We start from the raw sequence: 20,159 nt of genomic DNA, 5'->3' as shown, positions 1-20,159 counted from the left end.
ACACGGAGGGATTGAGTCCCTCCAGGACAGAAGACAGGTTTTCTGCAACACCGGAGGGGCGCAGTGGGAGCTCTTGATGTTCTCCTTGTTTAGAATCCTGCTTTTATCTCAGTTTCACAAGCTACAAGCCATGAAACTGATGCTCAGAAAAGTGACCTAAGTGCCCCAGAGCCACAGTACCTACTAGGTAGTAACGGAGCAGTGTCTGAGCCCTGGTCTGAGGGACTTCCCAGCTGGTTCCCTTCGGCACTTCCCAGGTTTGGGAGCCTCCGTGACGTGTCCGGTTTAAACCACTCTCTGCTTTCCTCCCGCTTGTCCCAAGCTGCCTCATCCTTCATACGACTGACGTTGGAGCTGAAGGCCAGGTTCTGCAGTGGCCCGAGGTATGTATGGTCCCAGGCAAACTCAGTGGCCAGGGGCCGGCGTCCTTCCGGGCTGGACCAGTGGAAATTTCTGACTGGTGTGGTTTAGTCATAGGACTGGGGGTTGGGGCGTAGGGCGGCTGACACAGTGTCAGGAGTTACTCAGCAGCTGGGGTATGAGCCAGACTGGCTTCTTCTACTTTCATTTAATGTGGTTCTGGTACGGGCTCTCCTCCATGTGGTAATTGGATGGGTAACCATCACATCAAAACCGGAAGGGTTTTAGCAGCCGTTTATGTGACCCCTCATGTTACAAATGGGGAAGCCAAGGCCCTCCGAGGGTAAGGGATGCAGCGTCCATCAGTTGCTGCCAGCCCAGCAGTTCCAGAGGAGACTCATTCCAAGTAGAGAGGCTGCTGCCTCAGCCGATCTTGTTAGGTGTCTAGAGCAGCCTTCTTTGCCTTCCCGTTTATGATTTGCTTCCTGTCTCTGCGTGTGCTTGGCAGGTCCCGTTTGTTACTGTCTGCAGCTTGTAAGGTGACCACAGTGCAGTATCTAGCTCTCCTTTCATGCGCCTGAATAGAACACCTAGTAGGAGAAAATAACGGGATCCGTCTGGATCCAGAGTCCCAGTTTTGGATGTTCGTGTTTCTCTTGGAGTACCTCTCTTGGGTTCAGCGGCTTCCTCTCTTTCTAGTACTGCCCAGCCCTTTCCTGACCAAGGAGCACTTTCTTTGTATGTTTTGTGGCATTGGAACTTAGCAGCCTTCCTTGATTTACTTTTCAGCAAATTTTTAGTCAATACCTGTATGGGCGAAGTGCCTGAGTTCCAGCGCTGGGCAGCAGGTCCATATTTACTTTTCACAGTTGTCTCTGGGCCTCCGCTCCCAGGGCCGTAGCTAGACTTTCACTGCACTCCGGCACAAAGCAGTGGTGCCACAGTGCTTGGGAGGGATAATGCTGTCCTGGCCAAAGCAGCAACATCTTCTTTCTTGTTCTCTCTTCCGGTTCTCCCACTAAGCCACCCGGCCCTAAACCAAGTGTGTTCCAGTTTCCTCTGCCACTTGTGCGTCAACCTCCTCTCTGCTCCAGAGAGGACAGAACCACTTTCTCAGGAAGGTAAGATGCTGCTGTGTCTACTTGTGCGGTCTGTGGGGTGGTCTTTTAGAGTTTGGATGTCTTATTGTTTGGCTGGGTGGTGAGCCAGTTCAATAAGATTCCTTAGCTTGAAGCTGCCCAGAGGAGCCGTGAGATCCTGGAATGATGGAACTAGTGCCTGAGTTCTAGGGAGGTGAGACAATAGAATCAGAAAATGATGGAATCCAAGGCTTCTGGGCCCTTAGACTCTAAGCGTTGAGAAGGGCCCTAAAACTCATCAAACCTGGTTCCTCCCTCAGCCGTCGCTCTGCCACATCCCCCAGACCAGACCTCTTGTCCTTTGCTTGTTACCTTCAGAGACCCCTGCTCAAAATATCTTGAACAGCCTGTTTCATTTCTTTCTTTTTTCATTCAAGAAATATTTCATGAGCACCAACTGTATATCAGACTCTATTCCAGGCTCTGGTGATAGAGCTAGGGATACAAAGTCCTGTTCTCTTGGAGTGGGAGAGGCAGACAATAATCTCATAGACACAGTGGCAGGGATGGATAGGTGCTATAAAAAAATTCAAAGGTATAGAGGGTGATGGAGGAAGGGGGTACATGTTAGATAGAGTGATCAAGGAAGACTTCCATGAGGAGGTGACATTTTAACAGTGGTCTGAGCGACAACTCCAAGTTTTTCCTTCAGTTGAATATTCAATGAGCTTCTGCCACATGCCAGAGGAGGCCTCGATGCTGCCGGGGATGCGATATGCTCTTTGCCCCAAGGAGTTCCTCTGTCCTAGACCTCTCTCTTGGTATAACATAAAGCAATTTAACGATCATTTTATTCATTTAGCACATGTATCTCCCTTTTGGGTAAGACTTGGTGCTCCTCATGTTTCCCCTTCTTACATGTATGAGGACTGTCATCTCCCTCCCTTCCCAAACTCCTCCTCCTCTGTCTTTCTCAGACCCCAGGCGAGCGTTCTCATCCCTTCCAGCCTGGCGTGGCTCTCAGCACTCACCGCGCTGCCACTCTTCTCTGCGTGGTGGGCCACGCTCTGCCTGTTCCTGTGTGGTCTGGCCTGCAGAGGGGACGGCCCAGTGACGTCTGCCATGGTGGAGCCACGTCACAGCAGCTTCTGGTGCTCACCAGTGCCAGCCCCACCCGACTTCTTTCTTTCCTTCTTTCTTGGAAGGAAGGGAGAAAGAAGAGAGAAACATCACTATGTGGTTTCCTCTCCCGCGCCCCAAACTGGGGACGTGGCCTGCAACCCAGGCATGTGCCCTGACAGGGAGCCGAACTGGTGACCCTTTGGTTAGAAGGCCGGTGCTCAATCCACTGAACCACACCGCCAGGACTAAAATCCGATTTCCTTACTCAGCAATCCAAGGTGTTTCACAGTCTAGCTACAAGTCATGTCACACAGTTCCGCAACTCCTGACGCTCCACGTGTTCACTGACAGTCCAGTCCCACTGAACTCCTTGCTGCCCCGTGAACGTAACTTGTCTTCCTATGCCTCTGGGCCTCTAGACACGAGCTTCCTGTCCTGAGGGTCTCTTGCCTGCCTTCTCTGCCTTTTTCCTGCTCACCCTCCGCAGGTCCCTCCTCTTTGAGCTTGTTCTCCTCACTCCAGGAGGCGGGAGGCACTCCCTCTCCCACGGGCCACCTGACCTGCAGTTATCTGTCTCCTGGAGCTGGGGCCCGTGTCTCACCGCCTGGCCCACAGAAACCGCTCAGTGAACACCTGTCAAACGGATTAATGAACGAACGCACGCATGTGCGCCTGTCACCGCTAGTCTCTCCTGGCTGGCTGAAAGGTGCATAAAGGAAGAGGGGGTTCTGACTTCCTTCTACCCTGTGTGTTCCCGTGCTACCTTGTGCAGGGCTCTTCATCGGGCAGATACTCGTGCGCGCATACCTGCTCTCCTGCGTTCTCTGTGTGGCTTTCCCGACTTATTTCCTCCCCAGAACTCTCTGTGGTGTCTGAGGTCCTACAGCACGGACTGCCCCAGATAAGCAGCAGGAGCCCTGAAAGCCTCGCCTTCCTCTCTGATCGCCAGTATATGGAGGGGTCCGCTCGCCAGAGACAGTACTGCATCCTGCTCCTCTTCTACCTGGCCCACCTCCACGAGGACAGGTCAGTGCTCGGAGCTCGGGGCTGGCGGGGGGTTCTGAGACCCAATTCAATTTAATAAGTACTAACAGAGGCGTCTTCTCTAAGCCTGGTGCTGGGCACTGGGGACACAGATAAGTGAGAGATGGGTTTTATTACCGAGGGCTTTATTTATATCTTGGATCGGGGAGGTGAAGACAGGTGGGTAGGCATAATAGAATCCCAGTGAGAATTCCTTGTAATCCTTGAGGGTGTTTGTGCACAGAAAAAAATTACAGTGATTGACTTTGGTTTTAAAGATTACTATACAATTTATTAAAATGTCAAAATCAAAGGACTATTCTTTGTTAAGGTTTTAAAAAATTATTTATTGAGGTTAAATTCACTAACATAAAATTAACCCTTTTTAAGTGAACAAATCAGTGGCATTTAGTACATTCACAGTGTGGTGCAACCACCACCTCTGTCATGTTCCAGAACACTCCGCACTCCACAGTAAAGCCTAGTATTTTTAATTTTTTGAGGAAATACCATCTGTTTTCCACAGTGGTTGGACCAGTTTACATTCCCACTGACAGTGCACAGGGCTCCCTTTCTTTACATCGTCGCCAGCACTTGTTATTTTCTGGTTTTCTGATAGTGGCCATCCCCACGGACGTGAAGTCGTTACTCTCAGGGTTTGGGTCTGCATTTCTCTAATGATTAGTGATGTTGAGCATCTTTGCATGTCCTTATTGGCCATTTCTATATGGTTTTTTTTTTTTTTTTTGAGAAATGTCTGTCCAAGTCCTTTATACATTTTTGAATCAGATTGACATTTTTTATTCTTGAGGTTTAGGAGTTTTCTATATATTCTGAATATTAATTCCTTATTAGGTATATGATTTGCAAGAACTCTCCCGTTCTGTGGGTTGCCTTTTTATTCTGTTGAAAGTATCTTCCGATGCACAAAAATTGTAAACTTTGACAGACTTCAGTTTGTTGTTTTTTCTTTTGTTGCCTGTGCCTTTGTGTCATAGCCAAGAAATTGCTCATCCAGTGTCATGAAACTTTTGCCTTATGTTTTCCTCCAAGAGTTTTATACTTTAGGTCTTACATTTATGTCTGGGTCCATTTGGGGCTAACTATTTTTATATTAGGTAACTGTCCAAGTTCATTCTTTTGCACGTTTGCTGGGAAGACTGTCTTTCCTCCATTGAACAGTCCTGGCACCCTTGTTGAAAATCCTTTGACCGAATATGTGAGGCTGCAATTCTGTTAACTAAACTTTATTCAGATTTCACCTGTGTTTCCTCTCTTGTTTCTCTTCTGTTCCAGGAACGATCGATACCACATTGCACTTAGTGTTACCCATTTTTTATTTTTGGAACTTAATCTGATAGGTGAGACGTATCATGGTAGAAAAATTTAAAGGTATAAATAGTTATGTAGTCAAAGGTCAGCCTCCTTCTTAACCCCATCTCCCTTGCATATACAAGCACAAACGTCTCCCTCCCCCAGAAATTAGCCCGTTGAACACACAAATGTTGACTGGTAAGTACAAGAAGAGAGGAGTGGACTGGCTGCCAGAGCAGGGCCTTGTGAACCCCAGAAGTAGCATTCTTCTCTTTAGCAATACTGGCCCAGCTGGCTGAGGTCCCGCCTTCTAAGTATGAGTGAGCGGTCTCTGGTCCCTCACAGAGCCTTGCACAAAGCATAGAGCCCCTCGTTGTGCATGTGATAATGCTTTGCAAGTGTATATGGCGTGTTGTTTGTGCACGGTGTCATCGGGCTGTGGGCATGCTGGAGCGGAATGACAGTGGCTGGGGGAGGCCGTGGCAGGGCGGGCAGCGCTCTCTGCCTTGCTCACTCAGACTCTCCTTGGTCGACAGGTTTGTCTCCGAGGCAGACTTATTTGTGGCCATGCAGAGCTTCCTCCTGTCTCTGCAGGACCAGGGGGAGCACCCTCCTTATGTGGTCTTCAGAGCATCCATCTATCTGCTTGCAGTCTGCCAGGACCAGGGCAGTGCACTGGACGAGGTATGGGCTGGAGCACCTGGACTCTTCCCCCTCTTGCGCCTCTGTGTGTAATGGTTCCTTGGGCAACCATGATGTTATGTGTATAGTGAAAAGGGGTGGGAGAGCGAGAGAGACAGGTGGGAGAGGGGGCGGGTGCGGGTGCTGACACATGCAGAGCACATGTAACTTAGCGAGTTCTCTCAGCAGTCCTGGGAGGCAGAAATATTATTTCCTTTTTACAGATAAGAAAGTCAAGGCGTGGGTTAAAGTCATTTTCTCTAGGTCACCCAGTTAATCGATGGGGGAAGCCAGGGCTCCAACTCAGACTTGACCGACTCCCATGGCTCTTTCCTTAGTACCAGCTCGGGCTTGTGCAGGAGGAGAGTGGTGTGAGGCCTTTCCTTCTGGTAGCAGCTTACCAAACACAGTGGCTTGCTGGGACCCAGATCACTGTTATTCAGGCTGAGCTCAAATGACTTTCAGTGGTGGTTGTGTGTGCACAGGTTTGCTCTCTCCAGGTTCTTATAAACTCTTGGGCACAAAGGACTGCATCTCATTCATCACTGAACCTCTCCCCTTTTTCATTGGAGATTGCTTCTCCTCCTTAGATGTGGACCCTTCAGCCTCAACCTGAGGATACTCTTCCTTCACTGGCTGTTAACTTTGCCTCTTTTGATTACTGTTGGGGCAAATGTGATAGAAGCAAACCTGTGTTTTTTTAAATCCTCCCCTGAGAATATGTTTATTGGTTTTAGAGAGAGAGAAACATCAATGTGAGAGGGAAACATTGATTGCCTCCTGTACACGCCCCAACCAGGAATTGTATCCACAACCTAGGTATGTGTCCTGACCGGGGATCAAACCCACAACCTTTTTGGTGTACGGGACAATGCTCCAACCAACTGAGCCACTTGGCCAGGGCTAATTAAACCTGGCTTAATTTGAGTGGAAGCAGGATGATATAGCAGAAATGCAGTGGGGTTTTCAAGTAAGATAGACCCAGGTATACAATGTCCCATTGTCTTTCTGCAGTATTCACAGCCATTAGTGATCATTGCCTTTATTCACTGTTTCATTGGAGACTGCAAAATAATAATATCCTAATTCTGTCATTCTCTGTTTATTTATTAACTGGAATACCTGTATAAAAATAAATTTCCCTCATCAGCTGGTTGGTTACTATGAACGGTAAATTGTATAGAAAGAATAGGTTGAATGTTTGGCTTTTTTCCTTTACTTAACCAGTTTTTAAAAAACGAATTGGTTGCCTAGCATTGTCTAAAGCTGACCAGTGACATTTTTTTAGTATTGTTAGGGACTCATGGATTTAAAAATACTTTATGTATTTTAATCCACTGCACTTATTATTATCCCTTTGAGGCTCAATTTGTTCGATCTTTGGCCAGTGGGAGCCTATTCATGATAGTTCCTAAGTTCTTTTGACACAAACCTAGTAGTCTTTAACAGAGTTTGGGCTTTCTAGTGTGACAAGATGCTTCTGGGTGTGTGTGTGAGAACCCCCGATAGTTATAAGCGTAGGTGTCTCTGGGAAAGGGATATTTCAGAATGGCAGGCCCTACGTAGTCCTGGAAGCTCTTTTCAGTAACTTCTCTCCAGTTCGATCAGCGTTTACTAAGCCGTGAACACTGCTCACACAAATAAGCACATGATTATTAATCTGTTTCTCCACGTTTTAGCAACTCAGCCAATGTGGATGGACCACTTGCCCTGTGCCAGGTGCCGTGTGGGGTCCTGTCAGGGTTGAGGTGAATCAAGCACATTCTCTCCCCTCAGGGAACAGTGGTTTGCCAGGAGAGACACAGCATTTTCTGTAAGACTGGCAGCAATAGCAGTGGGTACCTGCCTGGAGCCCCAAGGACTGGCCCAGAGCTGCAAAAGCACTTGGGCGATTGTTGCATCAGGGGAGGCTTCCTGAGGTGAAGGGAGGATTTTCAGGCTGAGAGTAGGGCAAGATTTAAAATACAGAATTGGGAGGGTACACTCAGGGAAGGTCAGTGTGCCTTCACTACGACGTGGGAGACGGTGTAGGGAGCTGGAATGGTCGATTTGTATCTTTAATAACATGCTTAAAAATGAACTCGAGAAAACAATTCCCTTTACAATAGCATCAGTGAATATATACAGAGGGAAAATTAACAAAAAGTTCAAAAACTTGTACTCTGAGAATTTAAAAACATCATTGAAATAAATTGAAGAAGACCTAAATAAATAGAAAGACAACCTTCTGTGTTCATGAATCAGAAGACTTAATAGCCAGTTATATGATAAGTAAGTTCTGGGGATGTGACATACAACACAATTACTATAGCTAACAGGACTGTTTTGTATATTTAAAAGTTACTAAGAGAGCAGATTTTTCTTTTTAAATCGTTGTTCTATTACAGTTGTTCCATTCCCCCCCCATTGCTCTCCCCTGCCCCGCCCATCCTCACGGTCATTCCCCACCCTGTTCTCCGTGTCCACGGGTCTTTTATACTAGTTCCTTGACTAGACCCTTCCCCTTCTTTCCCCCCTCCTCCTCCTCCCCCCTGCCCTGTGGTCTATGTCAGTCTGTTCCTTGTTTCCATGACTGGATCATAAAAGTTCTTATCACAAGGAAGAAAATTTTGTAACTTTGTGAGGTGGTAGATATTAACTAAACTTAATGTGTTAATCATTTCACAATGTACATACTTACCAAATCCTATATTGTATATCATAAATGTATACGTCAATTACATTTCAATAAAACTGGGAAAGGCCCTGGCTGGTGTGGCTTAGTGGATTAAGCATTGGCCTGTGAACCAAAAGGTCGCCGGTTTGATTCCCAGTCAGGGCACATGTCTGGGTTGCAGACTAGGTCCCCAGTTGGAGTGTGTGAGAGGCAACCACACAGTGATGTTTCTCTCCCTCTCTTTCTCCCTCCCTTCCCCTCTCTCTGAAAATAAAATCTTTTTAAAAAAACTGGAAAAGAAAAGAAGACAGTAGTGTTCAGTGGGTAGTATTTCCCAAATTGATCTATAGATTCAACACAATCCCAATCAAAATCCCAGTTGCCTTTTTTATTTTTAGAAATGGACAAGCTGATCCTAAAATGCATATAGAAATGCAAGAAACCCAAAAAGGCCAAAAAAGTCTTGATGAAGAAGACCAAAGTTACGAGGACTAGCACATTTTGATTTCAGAACTTACTACAAAGCTACAGTAATCAAGACAGTATGGTTTTGGCATAAGGATAGACATCTAGGTCAATAGAATAGAATTGAGAGTCCAAAAATAAACCCGTGTATTTATGGTCAATTGATTTTTGTTAAGGATGCCCAGGGAAAAAAATAGTCTTTTAAACAAAATGGTGCTGGATCAACTGGATACCCACGTGTGAAAGACTGAAGTTGGACAGCTACCTCATACTGTACACAAAAATTAACCCAAGATGGAGCAAAGACATAAATGAAAGAGCTAAGTAAGCTATAAAACTCTTAGGATAACATACCAAGGAATGAGAACCCTTTACTATGTGCAGTGGGGAGAGAGAGGATTTGGGGGGCTAGTCAGTGGTTCAGCCCCCCTGTGGCAGTGTCTGTGCCAGGCCCTGTGCCAGTTGTTCACAGAGTAACCACAGGCCGTGCCCTCACGTAGCTCAAGTCCAGTGCGAAAGGCAGACTCGTGGGCTGGGAATTACAAAACGCTGTGGTAAGTGTGTTTGCAGTGCTGGGCGTCTCAGCCTGCCACTCCTAACATCTCGCGTGGCACGATTCTGTCTGTGGGGGGCTCGCCTGTATTTTATGGCTGTTTAGGGGTATCCCTGCTTGCTCCCACTAGGTGTCAGTAGCATCCCCCAGTCAAGACCATCAAAAAGGTCTAAATGTTTGGATGTCCCCTGGGGAACAAAATCACCCCCAGCTGAGAACCGCTGTCATAAGGTAAACACAGTGGGGTTTTCTTCTCCCAGAGGGCGCCGGGATGAGCCAGTGAAGATGTCCTGGAGTACTGAGAGGCAGTACATTTTTCCCACGCATGTCTTGGCTCTTTGTTGGGTCTCTTGGGTCTTCTGCAAGGTGTATTTAGCTCCTCTTTTTTTTTTTTTTTTTTTGCCTCCAGGCTGTGGTCAATGCCGTCAGAAAATTTCTAGAGGGCATCCCGGACCTGCACCTCATCTACACCCACCACCCTTTCCTGCTCAGATTCTTCCTGTTGTATCCAGAGCTGATGAGCAGGTTTGGGTATCATGTCCTGGAACTCTGGTTCTCCTGGGAAGAGAGCATCTGTGAGGAGCTGGAAGAGACCCCCGCTGCTGGGCAGCCCACCTTTCCTGCCAGCTTAGCAGCCCTGTTCCACATACTCAGAAGCAGCCCCAGCATCCTGCTGATTTTGCTAGTGAGTGACCACTTACTCCTCTCTGCATTCAGAGGTGGTGGGCCCGCTCTCTCTGGGAGCTGGTTTGCTGAGGTCAGGGCGCACCAGCAGCCGCTTCTGCCCACTCTGGACTTCATGCTGTTCCTGTGTGAGTAGGACGTCCATTTGGCTGGCAGGTGCCTGGTTTCTGTTAATCTGTACCCTGTCCTAAGTCGGGTGGAAGTCTGCCCACTGAGAGATAATGTGCCCCTCTGCTCCCCCGGGGGTGTAACTGTGAAATGCCGCCTCTCACCTCCCTGTCTTCTCTAAAGCAGATTCTGCTAAGAAGGGTTTAATATTGAAAGAGACCCCTGGGACATATAGAGGGAGATGTCTGGTTGCAGAGGGACTGTGCCTCTCTTCTGCCACAACTAACGTGATAATGGTGCCTGTGCAACACGCTCCCTTGGGCATACCCAGAGTTGTGAGAGACCCCCGTGCCTTTCTGAAGTCAGGCATCCCTGTAATCCCTGTCAGCTATATCAGTACGTGGGCTGCCTGTTGTTGCAGTTTCTAGCATGCTGACTGAAACTCTGCCTTTTTTCTTTCTTTTTTAAACTTGATTTAAGAGATGGTGGGGGGCGGGGAGAAACATCATTTTTTTGTCCCACTTAATACATGCATTCATCGGTTGTTTCTTGTATGTGTCCTGACTAGTGATGGAACCCGTGACCTTGGTGTATCGGGATGATGCTCTAACCGACTGAGCTGCCCGGCCAGGGCTTTATTGGAGGGATGTGGTGGAAATAACACCTGCATGCTATACCTCTCACATCCTTAGGTGCATACATACACCTGTTCACACTAACCTACGCACACACTCCCCACTAAGACTTAAATCTTCCCCTCCGATCCCTGAGATCTGTCATCTTAGGAAGTCACGCATGTGTGGGCTTGATAGGGACCACAGTCACACTTTGGCTCTCTTGGAGGAAGCAAAACAGAAAAAGAAATGGGTTAAAAATAAAGCGTTAGTGCATAGGGGAGCAAGGCAAGATAGGACACCAGGGAGTGTGGCAGTGAAGAGCTAAGATGCTGGATTCTCTTTGGCAGATGAAGTGTTCCTCACACATAGTAGGTACTTTACTTGCTGACTCATTGAATTAGGGGTCCAGACAGATCCAAGTCTCTCAGAAAAAGGTGGGAGTGGATTCAGATCCTCTGAGAGACATACTAATGATGATATCTTATTTTTTTCTTTTTAAAAGGATGATGAGAGATTTGCCCAAGGTCACAAGAGTTGGGATTAAAACAAAGATTTTTCTCTCTGTTTTTTTTTTTAAAGTATATTTTATTGATTATGTTGTTACAGTAGTCTCAATTTTTCCCCCTTTGCCCAGTACCCTCCTTCCCTCCAGCAGTCTTTCTCTCTGTTTAATGTTCTTTTCAGTAAACGTGTTAGCTCTCAGAACAAGGGAGAAACCAACCTTGATCCAGTGTTCCATCTAATGGGAGAGCTGCTTGAGCACTGGGGATTGTTAACCTAAAAATAAAAGGCCACTTCCGGCCAAGATGGAGGCTTAGACGGACGCGCTTGGTCTCCCTCTACAACTAGAGAGGAATACAACTACTTCAAAACAAAGGATAACTAGAAATTCCAGAAAATAAAACTACACGGAAGCCCAACGTATGAAGTTATAAACCAGCGGCGCCCTTTGGGCAGGTAGGGGGAGCGAAAGGGGGAGGAGCTGTTTGCCGTCGCACCTGGGACAGCGGCAGGGAGAACAATCCCAGCGGCAGGGAGGACAATCCCAGCAGCAGGGAGTACAATCCCGGCTGCAGTCGAACCCCCGGCAGCTCGCGACCCCAACGCTGGAGAAAGCAGCCACCACATCGCCTTGAACAGTGAGGCCCAGGGGGGCGGGAGGGCGGATCCCGGTCTCCTAGCGGAATAACTGTGTGAATCCATCTTGGACCCCCGCCCCCAAAGAAAGCGCCACAGGGCTGCGAAATAGGTCAAGGACAGGCGCCAGTCGCAACAAAACCACATACGAGACAGATGGTGAGGAAAAAAAATCCAGAGTTCATTTCAACAAACTGGAATATGGAGAAGGAACAAGCAGTCAACCAATGCAGAGAGAGGAAATGGGAAGCAACGATGAGAGGATCAGAAACCTCTGGGACAGCTATAAAAGGCCCAACATAAGAATCATTGGTTTGCCAGAGAGCGAGGAAGATGAACTAGAACTTGAAAAATTGAGTGAAAATATAATAAAGGAGAACTTCCCAGACTTGGGGAAGGAAATAGACTTACAGGTCCAGGAAGCACAGAGAATTCCAAAAAAACTGAACCACTCCAAGACACATTATAATCAAAATGTCAAAAATTAAAGATAAAGAGAGACTCTTAAAAGCAGCAAGAAAGAAGAAAAGAATCATGTACAAAGGGGTCCCAATTAGACTATCAGCTGACTTCTCAAGGGAGACCCTGCAGGCAAGAAGGGACTGGCAAGAAATATTCAAAGTAATGAAAATCCAAAACCTACAACCACGAATACTCTATCCAGGGAAATTGTCATTCAGAATAGAAGGGCAGAGAAAGTGTTTCCAGGACAAAATAAAACTGAAAGAGTTCATTAGATCCAAACCACTGTTATATGAGATGTTAAAGGGACTGGTTTAGAAAAAGGAGGATCAAGACTATGAAATCTAAAATGAAAACTGCATCACAAGAAACAACAACAGAAGCTGGGGAATTGAAACAAAGGCAAACTAAACAGGCAACGAGAGTGGAAAAAGAACTATAGATATGGGGAGCATATTGGGGGGAGGTCAGCAGGGAAGGGGAAGGGGAAGAGGGAGGGAGATGATATAGGAATTAAGGATCATGGTAGGAGGGAATGGAATAGACAGAGAGGTTGAGAAGAACTCTATGCACAACTAATGGACATAATCTAAAAGGGGGGGACAACCGGAGGGAGGGGGGCCACCGGGTGGAGGGGAGCAGAGGGAAGGGAAATTGGGACAAATGTAATATTATAATCAATAAAACACATTAAAAAATAAATAAAAATAAAAGGCCAAAGTCAAAGGCAACAGGAATTTATTGAGATCCAATCGGGAAACAAGTAGTGTTCCAGTTAGGAGGTGAAGGCAAGGAGTATTTGTGAAAATGGAAAGGGGGAAAATTACTTGAATAGAAGGGAGGAATTTTTATGCGTGTTAATAAGCTAAGGCAGGAATGTCTGTGGGTGCAGATAAGCTAACATAGATGATGCTAATTCTAAAGAATGCCTTTGATCTTCAGTTCTGGTCTTAAGGTCTGCTTTCCTCTTTGCAGACTTGTTTGGAATACGGCGCTGCATTAGGTTCCGTCCAAAGGTGGTTTTGCCCTGTTTGAACATTCCAGAGCTCTGTGGGTAACTAACTGCTTTTCTCTTGCAGTTTTCTCTTGAACCTTTGGCAGTTTAATTATGTTGTGTCTTGGTGTGGGCCTGTTTGCATCCACCTTGTTTGGGACTCTCTGTGCTTCCTGAACTTGCATGTCTATATTTCCTTCACCAAGTTAGGGAAGTTTTCTTTCATTATTCTTTCAAATAGATTTCCAATTTCTTGCTCTTCCTCTTCTCCTCCTGGGACCCCTGTGATGTGAATGTTGGTGTGCTTGAAGTTGTCCCAGAGGTTCCTTACACTATCCTTGTCTTTTTGGATTCTTTTTATTTCTTGTTGTTCTCATTGGTTGTTTTTTGTTTCCTTATGTTTCACATCATTTCTTTGATTCTCTGCTTCATCCACTCTATTGTTGATTCCCTGTAAATTATTATTTCCATTAGTATATTCTTTATTTCTGCCTGAGTCTTTTTTTATGCTTTTCTGGTATTAAGTTCTTTGAGCATCCTTATAACCAGTGTTTTGAATTGTGCATCTGATAAATTGCTCAACTCCATTTTGTTCAGTTCTTTTCCTGGAGTTTCGATCTGTTCTTTCATTTGGGCCATGTTTCTTTGTCTCCTCATTTTGGCAGCCTCCCTGCATTTGTTTCTATGTATTAGAGCTGTTATGACTCCCTGTCTTGGTGGCGTGGCCTAATATAGTAGGTGTCCTGTAGGGTACAGTGGCCCATCCTCCCCTCTCACCCAAGCTGGGTACTTGAGGTGCGCCCTTCATGTGAGCCAACTACACCCTCCTCTTGTAGTTGAGCCTTGGTTGCTGTTGGCAGGTCAATGGGAGGGACTTACCCAGGCCTGTCAGCTGCAAGGACTGGCTGTGACCACTGACCACCAACCTCCGCCCTCCGTGGAGGATCAGCTGTGCAGGGTCAGGGTGGTGGTGCTCCTGCGTGGTCTGTAGCTGTCCACTGGGTGCACAGGCCCTGGGGTTTCCCGGGTGGTGCTGGCCAGGATCAGCTCCCACCTGTGTTCTGCCCGGGACCACCCAGCATGAACTACAAAGCAATCTGCGGATGGCTGCTACTTGTGCTGCGCTTGGAGGTTCCCCGTCAAAGCCAAACTGTGACCCAAAGATGAATGCTGCTAGTGCTGGGCCTGGGGCTGCTTAGCCAGAGATGGGGGGTGGGCGGTTGGGGGCTCACTGAGGCTGGTTGTTTTATGTTTGAGAGGGTTTAGGAAGATGTGAAGCCTGAGCTGAGACCAGCTGCTCATACGGAGAAGCCACTATTAACAGCTTGGGTGGACTGTAAGTTGGGTAGGGCAGAGCCTCCGGGATTCCCTAGGGTAGAACAAACCATGTGAGCCAGTTATTTATGTATTTATTTATTTACATTGTTGTGGAAGGAGTCCTGCTGCCAGCTCTGTGGCTCTGTAGGGGGAGGGCTCAGAAAAGGAACAATGGCCTCTGCCCACCTTATTCTCTGGGAGACAGCTGTCTCCCAGCTCTCGCCATGATGCAGACACTTCAGTTCCTCCCTGTGTGCCACTGGTGCCTTTCAGGCTGCTACCGCAGTGCTGGAGCTTGGAGGGAGGGAGTCTGAGTAAGTCCATGTATGGGCTCTGTAAGAGGCACTTCTTGGGAATTCATTAGTTCCTTTCAACGACTCAAACCCCGAGGAGCAGGTTTCCAGAGGCCTTGAATTCAGTCACTCACTTTTCATTTATCATATATCTGTTTGGCACAGGGCATGGGGCTACAAAGATAATTTGGGATGGCAGGTCAGCTCTCGCCCTGAGGAAGTCACAGGTGCTTGTTTCATGTCTGTCGCCTTACAGACACTTATGAAGTATCAATAAAGGGTGGGAATGGTGAGACCAGAAAAAAATCTCAGGTTATGACACCGGGTTGTAGGAGTGGGTGGAAAGTCGAAGGCCCTCTAGGCTCACTCCCGGGTGCTCTGGCTGTCTTCCCCGCAGACGCAGGCCCTCACTGGTCCCTGCCCTCTCAGCCCTTTGCACTCCCATGCCTTCCCCTTTACCCCCAAACTCCTAGAAGTAGTTTTCTGCTCTCAAAATCATCATTTCTCATTCCTCCACCTGTTTGCTTCTACCTTCGTCACTACTTGAAATCACTCTCATCAGGATCAGCAATGATGTCCTTGTGACTCACTGGAGTGTTGGTTCTCATTTTACATAACCTCTTAGTATCTGATGGTTGTCCACGTCCTTTCTATTGCTTCACTCTTGGTTCCAGTACTTCCAGCTGAGCGGTCATGGCAATTAGCTGTAAATTGGGAGGTTTCTGGCTCATTGTGCAGGCTTCAGTTTGTTCTGCCATTATCTTTGGGTTCAGGGTCCAAGCACTCTGGTCTGGCTTGTCTTATTTGTATAAGTTTTAAAATACCTGTATTGGGAATGCTTTTAGTAATCTCTTCAGTCCTGAGAATAGAGGCTCAGATAACAGTTAATAATGCCTGAGAGACTCAAGGAAGGGATACGTAGGCCTAGGAAAGAGGGCCTGAAAGGGGCTTTTTTTTTTCCCTGTCCTTTCAACAAGTATAGAAAATCACACCAAACACATTATATGGGAGTATTCCAGTAACTGCCATGTGTGTCAGGAGATAGAACTGGCAGCCCCTCAGAAGCCCATCACATGGCCCCCTTAGTAAAGACCCATACCTGTCCCCCTAGAAAAACCACTAGTCTGACTTTTATAGTAGTATCTTAGTTTTGTCAGGTATCTATCCCTAAACTCTATAGTTTAGTCTTCCTTTTTGCGTGTGTGGATATGTATTTTAAGTTTCCTTTAATCCATAGATTTCCACTCTTATTTTTTTTTTTGTCCCCCTTGCAATTTATTTGGCCAGCAACCAGATGGTTGTTCTTTTTTTTCTTTTTTTAAATAATTTATTTATTTGTTTGTTTGCTTATTTATTTTATTTTTAGAGAGAGGGGAAAGGAGAAAGGGAGGGAAACATCACTGTGTGGTTGCCTCTCACTCGTGCCCCCAACTGGGGTCCTGACGTGCAACCTAGTCATGTGCCCTGACTGGGAATCGAACCAGCGACACTTGGTTCGCTGCCCGACGCTCAATCCACTGAGCCACACCAGCCAGGGCTAGATGGTTGTTCTGTTGAATTGCCCAGGGAGGGTTTGCTGTTGCATTTGAATTTGTCAGGAAACCAAATTCTTTTTTTTTTTTTTTTTTGGAAACCAAATTCTTAGGGAAACACTGTCCCAGGCAAGCTGAAGCAGGTACCCCAACCTTTGTCGTGATGGAGCCAGTTCTTGTCCTTGAATATACATCATCCTCATCACCGCTCCTTCTTGGAGAGGGAGTGGGCAGGACAGAGAGGAGCCCTGAGCTTTGGCAGGTAGAGCTCAGCCAGAAGGATGCTGCATAGAGGTCCAGGAAGACGAAGGCTTCTTTGAGCTCCAGTTTTCGCACGTGTGAAATGGAGATAACGGGATGGAGGATGAGTGAAAGAACGCATAGGGCCCTGGCTGTGTGTCTCGGTTGGTTGGGAGTCACCCTGCAAACTGAAAGGTCACTGGTCGATTCCCAGTCTGGGCACATGTCTGGGTTGTGGTTCGGTCCCCAACTGGGTTTGGTCCCCAGTCTGGGCACATGCTGGAGGCAACTGATCGATGATCCTCTTCTGCTCTTTCTCCGTCCCTTCCCCTCTCTCTAGAATCAAACAAACAAACAAAAAGAATACATAGGAATGCTCTCAGTATGGTGTACACGGTAGGCTATCATTCACTAATCAGTGACTGAATCACAGAGAATATTAATCTCAGAGAAGCTTATTGAAGTGCCCAAGGTCATATAGCTAATAAGGGTCATGATGATAATTGGAGCCTAAATTATTTAGTTTTGTACTAAATCATGTTCTAGAAACATCAGTGGCTAAAAAAAAACAAACAAAAACCAGAAACAACTTTGTTCTTATATATAATTCCTACCATTTCTACCCAGCTTCTAGCTAAGGAGGGGAAGAGTCTAGATATGTGTTGGTACCAGTTTCTGTTTTTGATATGGGTAATTAACAACTGAAAACAAAGCTGTTAATTGCCACTCTTATCAATGGGTGTTCTTTCACGTAGGTTGTTTAGGTGTGAAAAAATGAGGATGTCACAGAAGCTGTGTTTGTTCCCTACGTGGCCACATCACCCTGGTTGGTCCAGTCCCGGAGAGCTCTGGACAGCTCTGGGCAGGAGAGATGCCAGAGTGGGCGGTGTTCTGCCCGGAGCCTCCCAGTGACCCGTGTGGTGGGGTGCACTCCTTCCCCCGGCATTCACCACGGCCTCCTAAGGCTGAGGAGCCCCCTTCCTTTTGGGATTTTACAGTGTACTAACCCAGGTTTCTGAGGGAGCAGTCCTGGCAGTCAGGCAGAGGCTTGCTGTTGAAGGAGCAGGACCTGGAAGCTGGTTTAGCCTTGGACCCTGTGACCTTGGGCAAATCGTGCCCCCTCTGGGTTTCAGCCTCATCCTCTGTGAAGTAAAAGGGCTGATGGAAATGAGTTGAGATTCCCTCTAGCCCTCCCATTTTGTGAGTCTCTCCTTCCAAAAATGTTCTCTTAGTCCTACAAGGAGACAAAGATGAAGCTGATCTCGTCTCTGCCCTTCGTTCATTCATAATTGCAATGCCACTGCTTTCTTAATAGCAAACTACAATACTTAGTTTGTCCCAGTTTCCTCACTTGGAAAATTGGGGTGGCACCTACCTGGAAGAGTTACGAAGACAGCAAACATAATAGCTACTGTTCAAACGCAGTGCGGTACCTGACACTACTAGGCCCCAGCTGAGTGGTTGCTATGCTATTGTAGTTGTTTCTCTGGCAGCTCTAGAGGGTTGTGAAGAGCCAAGGCCAGCTGTCCCCATGCTGTCCTGTGATCAGCACCTCTGCAGTTGTCTGGTCAGATGCCCTGCAGACAGCGTCTGTGTGTCAGGAGCTGTCCTCCCTGGAAAGGGAGTCTGCGTGTGACCTTGTATGCCTCCCACCCAGCCCTGACTGGCTCTGCACCTTAGCCTGTCTCAAGGAATCAACTTATTCGAGCTGGGAGGCGCCAGAAGCCATCAGTGGGATAGCCCCCGGTGCAGCTTCTGACTGACGTTGCCTTTGACGTGTGCTCACTAAACTAACGGCGAAAGCAAATAAAATGCAGTGTCTTTTCCCACCATCTGAACCCAAGGCCTGTATACAGTAGCTTGGAGCAGAAGTAGCCAGATTGCCATAATAGAGAAAGGGCCTGACCCCTCCGTGTGCCCTGAATCTGTCCTGAATCTGTCCTAACCCATTCTGGGGCATCTCTGTCCCCACTCCTGTTGTCCCTGATGTCCTGAAGTAACCTTTCTACCCCCTTTATTTGTTTATTTTTTTAAGTATATTTTATTGATTATGCTATTATAGTAGTCTCAATTTTTCCCCCTTTGCCCACCTCTGACTGGTACCTCCCTTCCCCCCAGCAATCTCCCCCTCCCTTAGTTCATGTCCATGGGCCATACATAAAAATTCTTTGGCTTTTCCATTTCATATGCTATTCGTAACATCCCCCCGTTTATTTTGTACCTACCAATTATGCTTCTTAGTCCTTGCACCTTTCCCCCCAGTCTCCCCCTGCCCCCTCTCCACTGACAACCTTCCATATGATCTCCATATCTGTGGTTCTGTTCCTGTTCTGGTGGTTTGATTAGGGTTTTTTTTTTTTCTTCTTGTTGATAATTATGAATTTGTTGTCATTTTAATGTTCATAGTTTTGGTATTCTCCTTTTTCTTAATATTTCATATAATAGGGGTTTGGTGATGATGAATTCCTTTAGCTTTACCTTGTCTGGGAAGCACTCCATCTGCCCTTCTATTCTAAATGATAGCTTTGCTGGATAGAGTAATCTTGGTTGTAGGTCCTTGCTTTTCATCACTTTGAATACTTCTTGCCAGTCCCTTCTTGCCTGCCAGTTTCTTTTGAGAAATCAGCTGACAGTCTTATGGGAACTCCTTTGTAGGTGCCTCTCTGCTTTTCTCTTGCTGCTTTTAAGATTCTCTCTTTATCTTGAACCTTTGGCATTTTAATTATGGTGTGTCTTGGTGTGGTCCTCTTTGGGTCTGGCTTGTTTGGGACTCTTCATGCTTCCTGGACTTGTATGTCTATTTCCTTCACCAGATTTGGGAAGTTTTCCTTCATTCTTTTTTCAAATGAGTTTTCAATTTCTTGGTCTTCCTCTTTTCCTTCTGGCACCCCTATGATTCAGATGTTGGTATGTTTAAAGTTGTTTCAGAGGTTCCTAAGCCTCTCCTTGTTTGTTTGTTTTTTTTTCCAATTCTTGTTTATTCATTCTGTACTGGTTGACTGTTTATTTCTTCCATATGTTATAAATCGTTGATTTGAACCCCAGCTTTCTTCCCTTCACCATTAGTTTCATACGGATTTTTCTTCATTTCACTTAGCTTAGCCTTCACTTCTTCCCTTATACCTTTGTCATACTCAGTCATGTCTGTGAGCTTCATTATCACTAGTGTTTTGAACTCTGTGTCTATTAGGTTGGTTAGGTTGGCTATCTCCTCATCGCTTAGTTCTCCCTCTGGGTTGGCTCCCTATTTTGGGCCATATTTCTCTCTCTCCTCAACTTGACAGGCTCCTGTGTTTGCCTCTGTGTTTTAGGTAGAGCTGTCGCACCTGTTATATTGTAAAGGGGAGGAGCCTTACATATTCATCAATGTTGGGCGAACTGTTTCACCACCTTGTGGCGCTGTATGTGGGGGAGGGGTCAGAGAGGGAACAATGCTGCTGGCTGGGCACTCATCCCTTTTCCCGTCAGTTCACCAGCTTCCCATATGTGACTGGTGCCCCTCTAGTTGTTGCCCTGGTGATG

At 46.7% G+C, this 20,159-nt stretch overlaps 1 protein-coding gene across 1 annotated transcript in view; it reads left to right on the top strand.

The window, feature by feature from the left end:
* The window catches only part of MEI1 (meiotic double-stranded break formation protein 1), a 62,637-nt gene that overhangs the window by 25,387 nt on the left and 17,091 nt on the right, over positions 1-20,159 (top strand). The window contains exons 16-20 of the mRNA XM_090272341.1: positions 323-383; positions 1,384-1,481; positions 3,419-3,587; positions 5,435-5,582; positions 9,663-9,938. Of these exons, the coding sequence (XP_090128467.1) occupies positions 323-383; positions 1,384-1,481; positions 3,419-3,587; positions 5,435-5,582; positions 9,663-9,938 (752 nt within the window). The remainder of the gene's footprint in view (positions 1-322; positions 384-1,383; positions 1,482-3,418; positions 3,588-5,434; positions 5,583-9,662; positions 9,939-20,159) is intronic.

The sequence above is a fragment of the Furipterus horrens genome, unplaced genomic scaffold (assembly GCF_987537825.1).
Source record: "Furipterus horrens unplaced genomic scaffold, mFurHor1.1.pri manual_scaffold_4, whole genome shotgun sequence".
In the NCBI taxonomy this organism is placed as follows: Eukaryota; Metazoa; Chordata; class Mammalia; order Chiroptera; family Furipteridae; genus Furipterus; species Furipterus horrens.
Note: the sequence above shows the minus strand (reverse complement) of the source record. Positions and strands in the feature narration are given on the sequence as shown.